The 17371-nt window shown below is 46.3% G+C and overlaps 1 protein-coding gene across 3 annotated transcripts in view; it reads left to right on the top strand.

The window, feature by feature from the left end:
- stxbp5b (syntaxin binding protein 5b (tomosyn)) overlaps positions 1–17371 on the top strand; it is a 40137-nt gene that overhangs the window by 2726 nt on the left and 20040 nt on the right. For all 3 annotated transcript variants that reach the window (XM_023839279.2, XM_023839280.2, XM_023839281.2), the window contains exons 3-5: positions 8923–9004; positions 9413–9513; positions 13429–13563. In XM_023839279.2, the coding sequence (XP_023695047.1) occupies positions 8923–9004; positions 9413–9513; positions 13429–13563 (318 nt within the window). The remainder of the gene's footprint in view (positions 1–8922; positions 9005–9412; positions 9514–13428; positions 13564–17371) is intronic.

The raw sequence follows: 17371 nt of genomic DNA on the forward strand, positions 1-17371 counted from the left end.
CAGTTCTCATTTGTAGACACACACCGCATCCAATTCTGTTAGCATTTGTTTTTCTGTCCTCCTACTCAGTGGTGAGTTGTTATATTGTCTGTATATGTCCTGTATATGGTTTTAAGTCTCAGTTCCTTGAGTTAGAGGTGTCTGGTTCTGACTCAACGTAAGTGTCTGTCTCGGATATGTTCTGGTTTGGTGTAGAAACCTAACCCATATGCTGTCAGGCTTAGTTTCCAATGGATCATGTCTTTAGGTGCCCTTTATTCCCATGTTGGTGGCTAGGGTTGCCCGCTTCATGCCTGTCAGGCTAGGGTTGCCCGCTTCATGCCTGTCAGGCTAGGGTTGCCCGCTTCAAGCCTGTCAGGCATTTTTCAACACTGGAGTATTTAATGCTATTTAAGGTTTAATGTTACCTCACAATTCGTTTGTCATTTGTTTGTGTCCCTTTCCACTTCTAATTTTGCGGCTGTTGACTGACAGTGCCACAGTCAGGTGGCAGGACTCCTTTTCAGTTTCGGTCTTGAATTGTTTAAGGACAAAATAATCATCAGCTATATTAATGTGATGGTGTGAGATGGGGAGGGCCTTTCAGTCCGAGCATGTGAACAGTGATGTTAGCCGGAGGGGGCATTGGAGTATGTCGAGTGGGCATCAGTGTTTGAATTGTGTCAGAGGTTTTGGTGGGGGCATGTAACACAATTTTAGGGTTGATGTTGGGTGCAGTGATGTCCAAAGATGATATTAAAAAATTTGGGATCAGGCCTGATCCATGCATTTTTTAACTTATCGGAATCGGCTATCAAGGCCCAATCCAGAAGCCGACTTTTAAATTCCCCCATCCGGCTGATTCATGTCTTCTGTCCCAATTGTAAGGTTTTGTTACTCGCTGTAGTAAGCCTGACTACCTGCAATGTTTGCAATGCCGTGCTTTAGAGAGCAGGTAGCAACAGAGCATTGTTTAATGCAGCACATCTTCTTATGAAGAATACTACAAAACTGCGTGGCTCACTAAGAAGACGCCTACTGTATGTGTATGTATATTCAAATATTTAGTAAAAGTTCGGATCAGGATTCGAAATCAGCAGATATAAATGTCAAATGGATCCCAAAAAAGTGGATTAGAACATCGCTCCCTACCCTTGGTATTGTATCAGTCAAACGTTTGGACACACCTGTCTATATTAATGATTATTTGTACTATTCTCTACATTTTATAATAATTAAGTCCATCATAACTATTAAAAAACATATTTGGAATTATGCACTGACCAAAAAAATATTAAACAAAACAGTTTATTTGTTTGGGTGGGGAGCTCTGTGGGTTGGAACTCAGAAGGTCGCTGGTTCAAATCCCTGAGTAGAGTGATCCCACCACTGGGCCCTTGAGAAAGGCCATTAACCCCAATTGCTCCAGCTACTGATCATGAGGTGGCCTTCTGGCATGCATTTCCAGCTCCTGCAGGAGGTGCCACATAAATGCTGAGCGCTCATTGGCACCTTCTCTTTCACTCTCTGGTCAAACCGTTTTCTGCTGTGCTTGGATCAGGTGTCCAGGTCATGTGATGTGATACTATCACGCGTCCGCACTTTTGACTGGTATTCTATGTTACGGTGCACCATGCCTGAGGTTCGCGGAAGTCTCTCTCAGTCGAAGCAGCGAACGTTATGGTTTTTCCTGTTTCTTGGTTTCTCCTTTCCTCCGAGTGCTGCGTTGTGTCCATCTCGTCTCCCGAGGGGTGGTCTTGTCGCCTTTATGGGTCACACAGAAGGTCTGGCTTTATTGCTTCGATTGTGGGCTGCGACTGAGCGCTGAATGAGCTCATCATCTGAAGATGACAAATTAATACAAGAAAATGGATCCTGTGCAACTGCAGCAAAGGAGAGAATAATTAATCATGTTTTTTTTTTTTTTTTTTTTGCCCACCACATTTATGCGATACGGCTTATGAACCTCATCCTTGTCTGTTCTGAGTGATTAAACTGTAATAGCTATGGACTCATGCAAAGAAATAACTTATTTTATGGCATGTCCACTTTATTATTGCATTGGAAGCCGTTGGAACTGAACATTTGCCCTGCGTGTGTCCTCTGTACAGCATGATGGCCGTTTTTAATAGGCGGAGGTTCCGTTTCCAGAATGCTCGTGCGTTTCCCTGGCAGTTTTTCAGGAGTGCAGGAGGGACAGCCGCACATATTCAACATATTGCTCGCTCACAGCATTCTGACATCATTTAGATTGATCTCAAAAACTATTTTAGACAAGTAACTGCATTTCGCTGATTAAAAAGTAGTTATGGTTTGTCCCCAAAATGATAACACTGAATAGATTCGGTTTGCATTGAGTTTACTGACTGTGGCAGTGGCCTAGTTGGTTGAATCAAAATCAGCAAAATATCCAGGACTGGTTCTTCGGACATTGAGAGTTGTTAATAACATAGGGGTGTGGTAGAAGGATCTTATCATGCAAACTTCTGCTGGCTCTCGAGCTGAGGCATTCCCTTTCTGTTAATCCCTCTGCCTCTCAGGTCTGCAGACCTACTGGGGTTTCTGTAGATCGCCTACAGCCATCTATGTGACCTTCTGGGGGATTTCTTCGACGTGCTCATCAGGCATCTCGTTCTTGAGCGAAATATCGTGCTATTATGTTGCCCTTCTGAAAGCCCGGCGAGCAAAAGCCATTTTTGAAATTTCGGGGAGTTTACCGAGCTCTGCGAATGGTTCGCTTATCGTTAAACTCATCGCAAAGAGCATGTGTCCCCTTCCGCAACAGTAACCGATACGCTAATTAACATAATAAGGTTGGGAGGGGGTTTATTTCAAAGAGGGGGCACAAAAAAGAACAATCTCTCCATGTTTTGTGTTTCATATCGGACGCTAATGGGTGTTTTGGTTTCTGGCGAAGGCCAATGCTGGCAGATTCTTAGGAAAGAGGGAAAAAAAATTACCAAAAAAAACAGCCGAAAACATAGCGGTTTGCTGTAGAGCCTCGTCTGCCAGGGAGAGTGGCCAATTCGCCAAGCTGTTTATAGCCTGGCATGTAGGTAGCCCTGCATCTGCTGCCCTTTTTGGTTGTCACAAAGCCCCCCCCCCCCCCCCCCTTCCTGCGGATTAATGTTGGCGAGTGTGCAAAAAAGGGGGGGAGGGGGTGGCACCGACGAGGCTCTCTGGTGTGTCAGAGACACCCGGCGGAGACCAGCTGTCACCTGTGGTTGATGCAGTTGGAAGCGTGAGGGAAGCGATCGGATCTTGGCAGGAGCCTCGATCTCCGCCGGAGTGGTTGAGGAGCAACCTCGGGGGACCCACGAATTGGAGCGGGGCTGGAGACAAGGTCAGGAGCGACCGGGCCAAGGCCTTCTCTGGACGGGTCCGCGTGCGAGTTCCGCTCACTACCTCTCGACGAAAGTCTTGTGGGAAAGTGAGGGAGATGGGGGGGTGGCTTTAAAACAAATGCCGTTCTTGAGATCTTTCAACTTTTTTCGGTGTTGACCTATCAGTTAATTGACGTTTATTAACCAGACTCTTTAATATAAAATGACTTGCATTTTTGAGAAAGCAGGCTGGGACAGTCCCTGGGGAAATTGGGGCTTAATGACCTCACTCAGGGGCCCAGTGGTAAAAAATCACTCTGCCGATGCTGGGATTTTTTCACCGGCAACATTCTGGTTATCGGCACGGGCTCCTGACCTGCTGAGCCGCGTGCCGATTCACCATTGGTGCCGAGTTTACACTGACACTGAAGATTGGCACTTAAGAGTCGAGAACTTGGAAAAGGTCAGCCAAACGTGGACTGTTTCTGACCGCCTTGTTTGACTCGCGCCCCCCCCAGCTGTGGAGAAGCCCAGGAAACTGGCCGCATTGCAAGGGGACTCCTGAAGAGGCCAAACCTTCACCTTCAACCTTCCAGAGCGGGAAGGGAACAGGACAGCAGAAACCCCTTTAACGTTAAATGGCTGCTCTGGCAAGGAAGGGGGCTAAAGTAACCCCAGTCTCTGTCAGTATCTCAGCAGGTCTAGATAACATGTAGGGACATCCCAGAATGAGGATTGGGTGGAACGAATCAATTTAACCAAAACCGATCACCTGACTCACACTTCAGAGAGAAACCCCCCCCCCCCCCCCCCCACAGAATTTTCTTGTCAGCTAATGTTTAAATTAGCCATACAGTACCTGATGATTGCTGACACCAGCATGACCTTAAACCCTTTATCTTGTGCTGAACTATTAAACAATTTCCCTTTTGCACTGTAGGAAGTTAATTGGGTAAATTGCCACAACGAACAAAATGTTCCCAATTCTTCACCAGAGGGAGGTGAAGTCAGACGTTGTGAATGAGCAGCTAACGATAAAAATTTTGAAGGGGATGCAAGTGTCATCCCTGTCAGGTTCTAAATGGACTTGGGCTCTGAGGGAGACGTGACAACGAGCTATTGGCTAAGTGGGGTAGATCGTGGGGCAGATTAGCCTATCAGCTGCAGGCCCCACGAATGCCTCAGGTTCCTGCCCCCCGACCCCGGGCCCGAGCCCACCGCTGACCAGCTCCCCATCCACCGGCTGTACCCCTGGTGGGGTGCTTTCCGCAGCCGCTCCATCCTGCGTGCCCAGCAATACACCCGGGGGGGGGGGTCTCCTTTGGGGGTGAACCAAACCTGCTTCCCGGCTCCCTTTCATCTTCAGGAACTGCACTCGGTGCATTTTTAATGGCTTGTGGATTAAGCGGCCTAAGCCATCGCTGACCTGCTTTCAGTGAGCGAAGATATAGACGCTTAATTCATGCAAACTGTGAGTGTAACAGAAAATATTGCCCTAAGATATTAGCTACATCTGTAAAACAGCCTTTTAACTTTTGTTTTGTATGTGCATTAATGCAAACTATTTACGTATTACACTGAGACCATAGCCTGTAACTTTGGTTGCCTTTACAGGAGATAATGACCAGAGATGCACGATGTATCGGTTGCCATTTTGGTTTTGGGCGACATTCATTAATTTTAAATATCAGCATCACTACGATGTAGGGTGACCACCTGATCCATGTCAGGGGAGACACTGAGCTAGGCCAGGGTTTGCAAACTACCATTTCAAATAAAAAAGACCTGGATTTCACTTGAGCACTTACTGTGTGCTAATTGGTCAGTCTATATAGTCTATAATCATGCATGTGTCACTGATGTTAATGTGAAACATCTGGATGAGTCTTTCAATCAAGGAAACAAACCAATCAAAGTACAGGAAGAACTATTTAGCTGAGCACAGGAGCCTTTCAGTTTTAAGTAGTTTGTAAAACCTGAAGTAGCTCATAGTGTCCCCTCTGATATGTATTCGGTGGTCACCCTAGTCTGATGTGTCAATCTTGGCTGATACTCCTGGCCAATATATAAAGTTAATCAGTAATCAAAGTTAGCACTAGAGCTAAAGACATAACGAGAAACAATGCAGATAATTGCATTGGGTTATCAGCCAATTTCTATAATTAAGGACAAAGGATTTCATTGGCTTGACAAGTGGCTCAGAGGTTAGCCAGTTAGCCAGTTATCGGTATTGGTGTTATTAGACAAAACTATATCATTGGTCAAAATTTCCACATCAGTACACGGCTAATAATGACCCATAGACCCAGATGTAGCTGATAAAGCAAACTGAACAGGACAGATAGACTGTAGCCCAGTGCCTCTGGCTTTGGTTCTCTAGCTCTGAGTAGTTTTCTTCTCACAGCACTGAAACTTGTAGCTTTGCTGTGGTAGGGTCTCTGAATTATTTCTAGTTTGTTTTTGGTTCTTCAATAGACTGCTATCCCATCCAGAATGCCTCTTGGCTCACATATTGATGAGTATTTTCTTAATTAGCCAGTCTTTGCTTTTTTTAATTAACACATTTGAGTGTTCAGGTTCTTGGGTTTGAGTCAATGAAGGGAGTGAGTGTTAATGCTGCTTTTCCAAAGCTGGGGGAGCGCTTGGTGTGGCACATCTCAGATATCTGAAATGGGTTGATGTTTCGATGTGGTGAAGGCCTGTGCCGCAGAACACAGCTGGAACAGGAGCCACAGTAGCAGAGGAGGACAGCCATCAGAGGATTAGTGGAAACTCCAGAAGGAACACCACGGACATGTCTCCCCCAACTCTCAGCTTCAGTTGCTGGTATTTCCGTGAATTCAAGCAGGCAGGTAAATGGATTCCATAGCCACGGAAACATTACTTCATGCACTTTCGAGACGCAGGTAGAGAAGCACTCTTCCCGGCAGGTGTGGTCATCAGTCTTTGCTGATGGGAACCATAGGTCAGTGTCTATTTCAGGTGGTCATGTCTTGCCTCTGTGGGTTTGTGCTCAAAAGGAGACTTAGCCATTGATCTAGAGGATGCTTCCATCTTACTACCCAGCATATTTCTGCTCCTGTTTCTCACCGTCACCCATAAACGAATTCGTGACCGCCGACAGCCACAAAATCAGGCAGGCGGATCAAGTTGAACGGTCGCCTCTTGCTCGTGATTTGCATGTTTCCCTGCGATACTGTGATTTGCATGTCTTGATGTTCTTGGGGTGTTCCCCGGGTTAAAGCTCAGATTTCCATGCCTGGAACCAAGCTGCTGTCTTGAGGAGTGGAGTGTTGAGACTGGTCCCCGTTGGCGGCATCAACATATGTTGACAGGTGTGGGTGAAACAGACGAGGTCTGCTGGAATCGACAAGACAAGTGACCTGCTGTCCTGTGCTCTGCCTTCTGTTCTTCAGCTTGCTGATGGCTCTTGATGTACCGTATGCTATGTCGAAATTGTTCTGTGTACTACTAGGGTAAGGTCATCGTTGCCCAGAAGCCAGCTGCTGTGATATCCGACTCTATTCTGTATTTCCTTTGTTAATTCCTTTGTATTATTAATGGCGACCTTTACCAATTTGCGGAAATTGTCTCTCCACAACAGAGGGGAGGATTTCACTCTGTTTTCATATCCGTTTCTTGGGTTCTGCAAAGCGGGGGTCTTTGCGAGTTTCGCAGGGGAGTGCGAGGTAAGTGCGGTGATTCCTGCCGGGTGCAAATCCACCCCCTTTCTACCTCGCCTTGGAAGTATGGCATTAGAATTGAAGTCTGCACTGGCTCTGCTGTGGCTTTTGATGTCTGGGAGCCCATGAAGGGCGAGTCGAGCCGGTACTGGGATCCTCGGCTGGAGTTGAAAGGGCAGCTTTGCATGCAAATATTGCTCTTCATTAGTTACAGATTGGAGGATTTTCTTTGGCTGCCTGCTGGTTGGAAAAACCTTAATTTTTCCCCCAAATGTTTCAGGAGCTCGTGGAATGTCACAAACGGTTTCTGTAAGACTGCTTTGAAAGGCATCCTGCAATCCTTCGATGAATCTCCACCTTAATGCTTCCTCCCAATCCTTCTTGCTGTTGGGCCCATTTAATCTCAAAAACCAAGAAAACCCAATGCATTCCTTTCATCCCCTTTGCAGAACACGTAGAGTTCACTTTAACTGGGAGAAGTTTTTGGGGGGTTTCAAACAGATTGGCTCCCTGAAGAGGTCTGCACTTGAATGCTGTTTTACTCAACATGCGGGTGTAATCTAAAGCGATTGGCATGACCACAGACCTATGTGATTGGCTGGAGGAGGGGTCTGGGCATCAGCGTTGGACAGTGGAGTTGACTTTTGAGAGCCACTTTCGCAAAATGAATGTGTGCACTGAGACTGACAGCCCCCTGTACCCCGTAGTCCTCCTGATCCTGAAATCCAGGTGTTAAATCCTAGCTTCAGCTTTGTGTGACTTGGTGTTTTATTATAGACATTCCTCTTCATATCTTTGGGGCACATGGGGCCCATTACAGGAACCCACCCAGTGCTGCCCAGGTTGATTTATAAAACTATGCATGAAAAACATCTGTGGGGCTTATTAGATTTTATTTATGACATTTCCCTGTTGTTTATCCAGTGTGCTTCACCACATCACTCTACCCCAGTGCCTGCATTTAAACAGACCAACTCTTGACAGTCCTGATTGGAAAACCACAGGAAGAAAATCACCTCCTACTGGCTACTGGGATGATATTTACTAAGATTGGGTTTTGAGTCATGTTATCCACGTAAAATATTTACACAACTAAATTACTGGACTTGCTTCAGTTCTGTCCATGAATTGTTAAGCTGTCAGAAGAAGGTCTGTTTCAGTATTCTGGCTGCAATCTGTTTTTGTTGGTCTTCTGTGTGAACTAGACATTTTTCGAAAATGCTTCCCTGTGTTGCTGACTTTGTATGCAGGGGTGACCAGTTTTAGTATTTCGTGAGGCAAACTCATGTCGGGTTTGTGAAGCAAATATCTCTCAGGACGCCAGAATATGAAAGCTGAGAAGGGGTCAGCTATTTGTATAATGTTTTTCTTGTGTATGTCTGGATACAGACTCCATTCCTGTGGTAGAGAAATAAGCTTGGCCTAGTCTCTGGCATGCACGTCTCCATGGCAATTGCCTGCCAGTGGAGGTATATGAAGAGTGTGGCTTTCCCGTCAGCCAGCGAAGAGGACGCTCGAGGGATAACTGCAGTCATTTTTGTTGATCAGGGCCTGTGAATCTGAGGTACAGGACCCTGCATAAAGGAAGGAGTCGCCTTCTCAGCTGTGCTGGACTAGAGCCTTATAATTTACCAGCTCTTGTTCCTGATTATATAAAAACAAAAAAGATGTTATGTTAGTAGTGTGGGGTAAAGTCAGCCGGGCACAAGGGGGCAGCATAACTTTTGTGTGTTTGTGTTGTAGCATACAGATAGATGGTGTTCTATTGACCCTTGGGGAATTAGTAAAGTAGAAAACCACAAGTAAAAAACTGTTCGTGGGTTTGAAAGTAAAAATGAATGCCATCAAATCACTAAGAATGTCTGGTGGGAGGTCACATGCTAGATGTTTGTCACCTGACTGCTGCACACGATCCCCCTTAACGGAACGCCTCGCAGCTTCGGACGGCCAGGTGTGGAGTGTTACTGCCAGCATGAGAGCGGAGCCGCTGTCATCCAGCTCCAGTTCCTCATCAATGAGGTGAGTCCCCTCCCCGCCTGTAGGTGGAGCTGTGCTGTCACCTGCACACATTTACCACTTTGGCAGTTTTACTTAGACTCAGAGAGCTCCCTTTGTCTGGCTGTGTTTGTTCTCCGTATTTCAAGGTTTCAGATTGAGATTTGGTCTGCCACCCTGTGTTCCCGCCCTGTGCTCGGATCTGTCTGCCTGTGTTCCCGCCCTGTGCTCGGATCTGTCTGCCTGTGTTCCCGCCCTGTGCTCTGATCTGTCTGCCTGTGTTCCCTGTGCTTGCCTCGTCAGCTGTCTGTGCTTGCCTAGAAGCTGGGATTCGCTCTTACAATGGGGCTGGGCTCACTCTGTGCCTGCATTGGCTGTCTACTTTTGCACTGGGGCATTCTGGAATTTAACAGTTTCCTCTGTAATCCCCAGGGAGCACTGGTTAGTGCCCTGACAGATGACAGCATCCACCTCTGGAACCTGAGACAAAAACGACCCGCGATTCTTCACTCTCTCAAGTTCAGCAGGGAGCGGTACGAACCTGCCATCCTTCCTATATATTCCCCTACTAGCCTTTTGCTTCCCTCAATGATCTTATGTTGCATTTCTGGTCCTTGAATAGTCTTATTATATTCTTGCTTTGTTAGAAATGGCTGTGCAGTTCTTGCTCCAATAACTGCTTACATTTGTACCTGGCCATTCACTGGAAGATCAGCCAAGCCCCACTTACACCTAGATGACTCATGACCCATGACAGCATGTACGAGTGTTTGTAATGTGTTGTTTACCTCACTTGTACTTTGCTTTTATACAAAAGGACCTTTAAATATGTAAAATGTAATGTAAAAATAGTTGACTAATAATATTTAACTGTTGAAGCTCCTGACTTTTAGCTGTGGTCTTTGGTGTAACCTAACTTTCTCAAGGTCGGCCACTGACTATTACCGACTATTACCCACAGAGCACCTAATCATAATACACTTCAAAGCATTGCAAATGGTTATTTTTATTAATATCAGACGTAAACTTAGACTTAAATGTCTGTATGCGTCTTAAAACTGTATAGGCGAGATCTGCTGTGTGGCTTGACCTGGATTCTGGGCAAAATCAGTGTTACGGGTTACTGATCCGTCCTTTTGCCATGGATGTCTACAGCAGGGCTGCCGCGATTGGTCAACGTAGTTGATGATGTCGACACTGAAAATGCTTCGACATTAATATTTTAAATCGACACGTCGTATTAGTCGAAGGATTAATCCATAGAAAAATAGTCGTTGGTGGCGGCCCTAGTCGACGGTAACCACAGACCTTATCTTTCTGCACCTCCTCCACGTTTGCTTGGCCTGACGGATGCGGCGTTTCTGGATTCCCTCCCACCCATCCCCCGTCGTTGCCTAGGGGTTGATGTACGCTTTGCCGTCTCGTGTATCACTGGGGTTCCGGGGACCTGAGATATGCGGGTGATAAATGAGGTCCGCCGGGGTGTTCCGGAACGTTGCGTCACTTGGATGCGTGTTGTGGTCTATTCTGATAGGCGGTGTAGTTTACGTATTGTAGATGCGTTTGGAATAAATTGCAGAGTGTACGTGAGTACTCTCTGGGTACTTCAGTTTCTTTATTCTGTAATACAGTTAAATTGCACGTGTCCTATGCTGTATGATTTTAGTATAATTATCCTCTATAGTGCATCTTTATATCCTGTTGTCCAGTTCTGTCTATCTCCTATATATTCTGTTTTAGCAAAAAAACAAAACGACAATCAAGTAGGTGTCACTGAAATGTCTCGGAGTGTGTGCGTCTGAGTGTATGTGCCCTGTGATTGGCTGGCAGCCTGTCTCAGGCTTGCCTTGTACTACTTAAGCGGGTAGAAGATTCCGTGTGGGCGGAGTCTGCATGTTCTTCCCATGTTTTCACCAGTTTCCACTTATAGTCCTGAAACACACATCGAATCAGTGCCTCCGAATTCCTCTTTACAAGATGGTGTGTGAGTGTCTGCCCTGCGACAGACCGGCACCCGGTCCAGGGTGTCACCTGCCTCCTGTCCTCTGCTTCCTGGGAAAGATTCCAAGCTCACAGTGACTCTGCACTGGATGACTGCTCACGGAAGGGGCACTGATAGGTCGATATACTCGGTAATACTTCACGGGCACCTGAAATACCCCATCCCAGGAAATGCTGGGGTGCAAAAACCGGAGCTCCTTCCCTGTGTCGTTAGCTTGAAGTTAGCTTGGAGTTAATTATGATTTCAGAGCAGGACCCTGGATATGATCAGCTGGTCATTTGATGAACATTGGCACTTAATAAGCAGGAGCAGATGGTTGACAGATTGAAGGGGGAGCTATTTGACGAGCGTGTTTGTGAATTGCTCTACGGGTAACCCTAAAGTCGCGCTTAATGCCCCGCCTCCTCCTCCACCCTCAGCATCATGGTACGAGCATTAGCGACCGCTAGCAACCTCCGGGAGAAAACACCGGCGCGATCTCAGCTTGGCACCTTGGCGTTTGACGCGAGTCCCGCTCTCGCTGCGAGGCCTTGCTGTGCTCAGCGCTGGCGCGAATCAGTCTCACGTCTCAGAGTCGCCAGGAAGGTCTTGGTGGGAGCGTGCTGTGCAGTCAGACGACAAACCAAAACCTCATTTTTACACTTAGTGAATCCTATCAAATTGCAGATCAAGTAATGAATATGAAATGTTATGATAGACAATTATGGCGTCTCTTTCAGGGTATGTATTTATGTTTTCAATTGTTCTGAAAGTTTTCCCAGAGCTGCATCCCAGGGGTGTATAAAGGGGCGGGGCCCATAGATCTGATTGGCTACTGGAGTGCCCCTCCCCTGTCAGTCATTGATTCAAAACATATCATTGGCTAATGATAAGCTTGGTGTACCTGTATGAATTATGGCTCACCACCTTAAAAATATCCTAAAATTGCCCCGGCCTCCCCCTGTGCCAGCCTCTGTGAGAAAACTCCACCAAATAATGAAGGAATGAATGACTAGTTTGTTTTGTCCAGGGGAGGGGAGGGGAAGGTTCCGGAAACGGTAATATATGTAAACCCCCCCTGTAGTGGAAAGCCTGCTGGACTATTTGGTAATCATGCTCAAATTCACATTAAAGATGACAGGACATGTAGTTTAATATCTTCTTGTCTTGCACGTCAGGTCCCAGCCCAAGTGATGTCGTAATTATGCACTTTTTTTCTTACTCTTGTTAACTGAGGAGTATTTTACTCACTCACCTTCATAGCGGAATTGAATTGAATTGAATTGAATTGAATTGAATTGAATTGAATTGAATTGAATTGAAATTAAATTTGCAGAAGAATGTGAAGAAGTACACTGAAATTCTTGCACGGTTCCCTCAGTCAAGATTTTAAAAACAACAAAGACTGATAATCTAATTTTTATAGTAAACCTGAATGAATACATGGCTCCTTCTGGGCCACGTCGACACACGCCTGTCAGCCCCCGACCTCATACGTCCTCATCGTCCTCCTTTCTCTCCGCCATCTCTGACAAAACCACAAATCACTCTCTGGTTCGGCCAGAGGCCGTTCCACACCCCCGCCCCTTTCACCCACATAAAAGCACTCGTGGACAAGGCGAAGTGGCCCCCTTCTCTGGGTGCCATAGTAACCGCATCCAGCTGGCTTTGCCCCCAGCCCCACTTTATGAAAATGAAACACATCTCAAGGGGTTCCTGATAAAAGGACCTTGGTCTTTTAAATCAGGGTTTTGATGACCAGCTGAATATTACCCATGTGTCTGTAGAAACCTTTTATTCTTGTTTTCCCATTTCCTCTTATATCCATATCAATGTTGGCATTTTATTTTTGTCCTTCTGTTTGGAATTGGGCAGCATGATGGATCAGCTGATGCCATCGTCACCCCCCCCCCCCCCAGCACCTCCTCACTGACAGGCTATGGGTCCAGGTCCAATTTTGTGGAGTTTACACGCTCTCCATAGGGGGAGATAGGATGCTGGTTTCCTGAGGAGGCTTTAACATGGCCTGGGGAAACTGGCGACTCTAGCTAGCCATACCCTCTGGGCTTCCTCAGAAAGCCTCTGTGCCTGATTGGCTAAGGGGATGGTTGCCTAAGGTGGTGATTGGTTATGTGGATGGATGCCTAAGGCTATGATTGGCTAAGGGGATGGATGCCTAAGGCGGTGATTGGCTAGAGGGGTAGATGCCTTAGGCTGTGGTTGGCTAGAGGGATGGATGCCTTAGGCTGTGGTTGGCTAACCAAATGGATGTTTAAAATTGTGCAGGGAGAAGCATTTTTGAAATACATTTTATGAATCAACTGCAATGGTCCATGTAGTCTGGAAGTCTTTTTTTTATTCTTTCTTTTTCTGTAATGTTTTAAAATGTTAAACGAAACTGGGGTCTTTCTGAAATGATCGTCCATGTCCCCCTCCGGTCCTGTGCATCGTATTTTTTGTCTTTCAGGATCACGTTCTGCCACCTGCCCTTCCAGAGCAAATGGCTGTATGTGGGCACGGAAAGAGGAAACATCCACCTGGTCAACGTCGAGTCCTTTACCCTCTCAGGCTATGTTATCATGTGGAATAAAGCCATCGAGCTGTGAGTGACTCCATCCACCTCCGGCTTCTCCTTTGTTTTTACTGGTGTCTCTTTCCCAGTTTGCATCCGTTCCTCTCAGGTGTCTAATTACACGTTGTCCTTCCTTTCCCGGAGTTCGAATGGTCCTTCATTCGTTTGATTTTATTTTTGAGAATAAGGAGCGTGTCTAGTTTCTAAATGTTGAACTATTCACTTTTTCATTTACACACAATTGGGGAATGTCATTCTAGCTGTAAAATCTAATAAAATTTTACATTTAGTTCCAGTTTTAGGTCCTGCTACCTGGCCATAGTAAAGCTAACCTGCTAATTAGCAAACGTAGGTTAAACACTAATTAGCAAACATGTAGGTTTCACTGCCCCCTTCAGCCAGTGATTCTAGGTGGGGCTGTTTGCGATTCAGCCCTGAGCATCTGGTTGGGTCTCCCTCTGGACCCCATGTGCTGATCAACTTGGGGATTATTTAAGACCAGCTGTTTGTCTAATGTCTGCTGGCCTTCCATCAGTTCTTAGTGCCCAGTTTAATTTTAGTGAATTACAATTTAAACGGTTTCCATCCTATTACTGTTGCCCCAAGGCACTTCATAGTCACTATTAAAGTCAGTGTCGTAGTCAGTCGTTAATCCTGTAATTAGGCTAATCATTTAATCTCCATTTTTTTTAAGCTGCCATTTTGGATTTGTCATTTTGTGCCCATCCTCATGTGGTGCCAGGGAAGTGCTCCATCTGTCGTGGTCTCCTGCTTAACTTTGGGACATCGCACGAATCGGGGGGGGGGGGGGGGGGGTGTTGCTGAGGCAGGTGAGGCCTCTGTTTGTTATTACATCTCACCAGGGGTAGATTAACTTCTCTGGGTGATAAACTTTGGCGATTTGGGGGGAAGGGGTTCTGTTGGTGAGTCTTGCAGGTTGAGTCTCTGAGTTTGCTAGGACCCAAGACCGTATCCTAGGATAACTTGCATTAATCCGCTCCCCGCATCTCACACTCTTACACACAGTGATCAGTAGAATCTCCCGATGACTCTGGTTAAAGACATTAAAGTCTGTAAAGTCGTTAAACCACAGACTTTTATTGTCCACTTTGTGACGGCACACATGGATTTCTCACGCACCTACAACCAGAACAGGTTTTTCCTCTTTTTATAAGTCATGCCAGCTCTACGTCAGTCTACTGATTCATCTCCTGGCTTCCGCCCAATGCACTCCTCTCTGCCCAAAAGGCGAGTGTGAGCCACAGACCCAGAGTGGGACAGGAACCCGCTAGCATTCCTACCCTCAGAACATTCCTCCATCGGACAAGAAAGCTACTCTTTGGGTTCATAAACACCCACCTATGCAATAAGAAAGGAGACGTTTCATTAGTTTACTGGATGGAGTTTTTTGTTCTGTCAGGCTTCTCAGTAACTCCTCTGTTAGTGTCCGCTTACAGCTCCCATTGTGGTGAGCTCACGGTTTCTGGAACATTCCTGCCGCCCCAGGACAATTCGCTCCTCTAGTGGCCCATCAGGGGGACGCGACCCACAGCTCATTGCGAAGTTGGTCGTGGGGATACAGACTGAGACGAGAGCTGTGGTTTTTCCGCTTCCATTGTGGAAGTTTAAAATGATGAAAAACAAAAAGTGAAATGAAGTGATTTGCCATCTGCACAAGTAAAAGTACAGATATATTTGAATGTTTTTTAATTTTTTTTATTAATTTTTTTTTTTATATATCCCATCATGCTCTTCTTTGACATATATATGCAGTATATAGACAAAAGTATGGGGACACCAGCCTGTCCAACATCTCACTCTGAATCAAGGGGTATTAATATGAAGTTGACTAACCTGTAGTTGCTGTAATGGCCTGTGCTCTTCTGGGAAGGCCTTCCATTAGATGCTGGAACATTGCTGGTGGGATTTGCTACCATTCTGGTTGGGTGTTGATGCTGGGCGATCACGTCCCTTTCTGTGAGCCTGTGTGGCCCCCACCTTGCTCCCAGATGTTTCCACTTCACTTGCCGTTGACCAGGGCAGCTCTAGCAGGACAGACATATGGAGAACCAACTTGTTGGAAAGATGTCCAATGGTGTCCATTGACAATGCTGGGCTGACATACCTCTCCTGTATGACCCCCCCCCATTCTGCTGGCATTGGTGCTGGAGGTTGCCTGACTGTGTGCTTAATTATACACATGCATGTCAGCAGTGGGTGTGGCTTATGCGGCCCACTCCTGTAATTACTGTGGGTGTCCCAATACTTTTGTCCACAATAGTGTATATAAACGGTTGAGACCAAAGCTAGGGGGCTGAGCGCAGGGTCAGCCATTTTTCTGCCGCCCCCACTGAATTCTGGGGGGGGATAAGGGCCCAGCATCAACATTGTTTTGATTTTGTGATAAATCTACGGAAGTGTCGTGTCTGATGGTGCCAGGTCATTCTCTTCTTTAAAACTAAGACGTTCCCACCTTTTTATTCATGGTTATTCTAGCACACTATGGTCTGTCTTTCCCTGCTTTTGAGTAGCAAATGGAAGTGCAGGGATTTATAACGAATAATGGGAAAAAAAAAAAAGATTTGTATGGGAACTAGGCTGCAGGTTCCTGCTCTTTCAGGGATTTCAGACACCTTTCATAAACGAGGATGGCGCTTCAGTCCCAGATGCTGAGTTGAAGAGCACTGCCCCCCAGTGATGGGACTGCATCCTACGCTGCACTGTCACCATGGAAACCTGGCTGCAGCCTCACCCGTGGTCCATGACTGGGCACTTGGGTTCAAGGCCTGTTTGGGAGCTCGCGACCGTGGCTGAGCGAACACGAAATGGAAATTTACCCCCCACCCCCTGCGGCCGAGAAAATTTTACGTTTAAAACTTTTAGATGACCTGTTTGCATGGGTGTTATGTAGGGTCTCGTCCAGCAAGCCTGGTAGCAAAACAAAACTGTAGCATTTTCTCTCAGAATGAGCTTCTAGTGCTGTTTGAGTGGAGTCTCATTTCTGTTATACTTCTAAGATTCACTTATGTTCCAGTTCCAGTTCGAATCCCATCCATAGCAGAATATTCACATCTCCCTTGGGCCCTTGAGCGAGGCCCTTAACAAAATGCTCCAGGGTTGCCAGGTGAATGGCCTGACCCTGCGCTCGGACCCCAAATGTCTGTGTGTGTGTGTGTGTGTGTGTGTGTGTGCGAGCGGGTTTACCTATCCTTATGGGGACATAATGTCCCCATAACGTGATAAATATCTGGTTTTTTTCCCTTATGGGGACCGGTTTCCTGGTGACTGCTATGAAAAAACTAAAAATGCAAAAACTCTTGTATTTTGTTAGGTTACTTATGGTTATGGTTAGGGCAGGGTAGGGGTTAAGGTTGTCATAGTTAGCGTTAGCATTTTTCCCCATTGAAATGAATGAGCGGTCCCCATAAGGATATGTTTACCCTACATGTGTGTGTGTGTCTCAGATGATTGCTTAATGGGATACTGTATGTGAAAAGAAGCATTCGGTGTCCGTGTACTCGTATTTATGCAAACGGTAAATAAAGCATCGTTTTATTTCGTATGATGTAATGTTTCTTTGCCACAGACTTTTGATGCATTTGTGCTGGAAGGGTGCTGAAGTATTTCACCTTAGACAGTTGCACCGTTAAACTGGCTGGGGGGGGCTTTTCCAAACACATCACACAGAGAATGACAAATCTGTCAGCAGGCGCGCTGACATGGCCCACGGGAGGATGGCGAAGAGGGAGTGCCATGAGGCGTCAATTCATAGGCTGGCATCCCGGGGCGAGATCGAAATCTAGATTGTTCCTCTTCCTCGTCTCCTCGCCCCTCAGCC

The sequence above is a fragment of the Paramormyrops kingsleyae genome, chromosome 14 (assembly GCF_048594095.1).
Source record: "Paramormyrops kingsleyae isolate MSU_618 chromosome 14, PKINGS_0.4, whole genome shotgun sequence".
Lineage (NCBI taxonomy): Eukaryota > Metazoa > Chordata > Actinopteri > Osteoglossiformes > Mormyridae > Paramormyrops > Paramormyrops kingsleyae.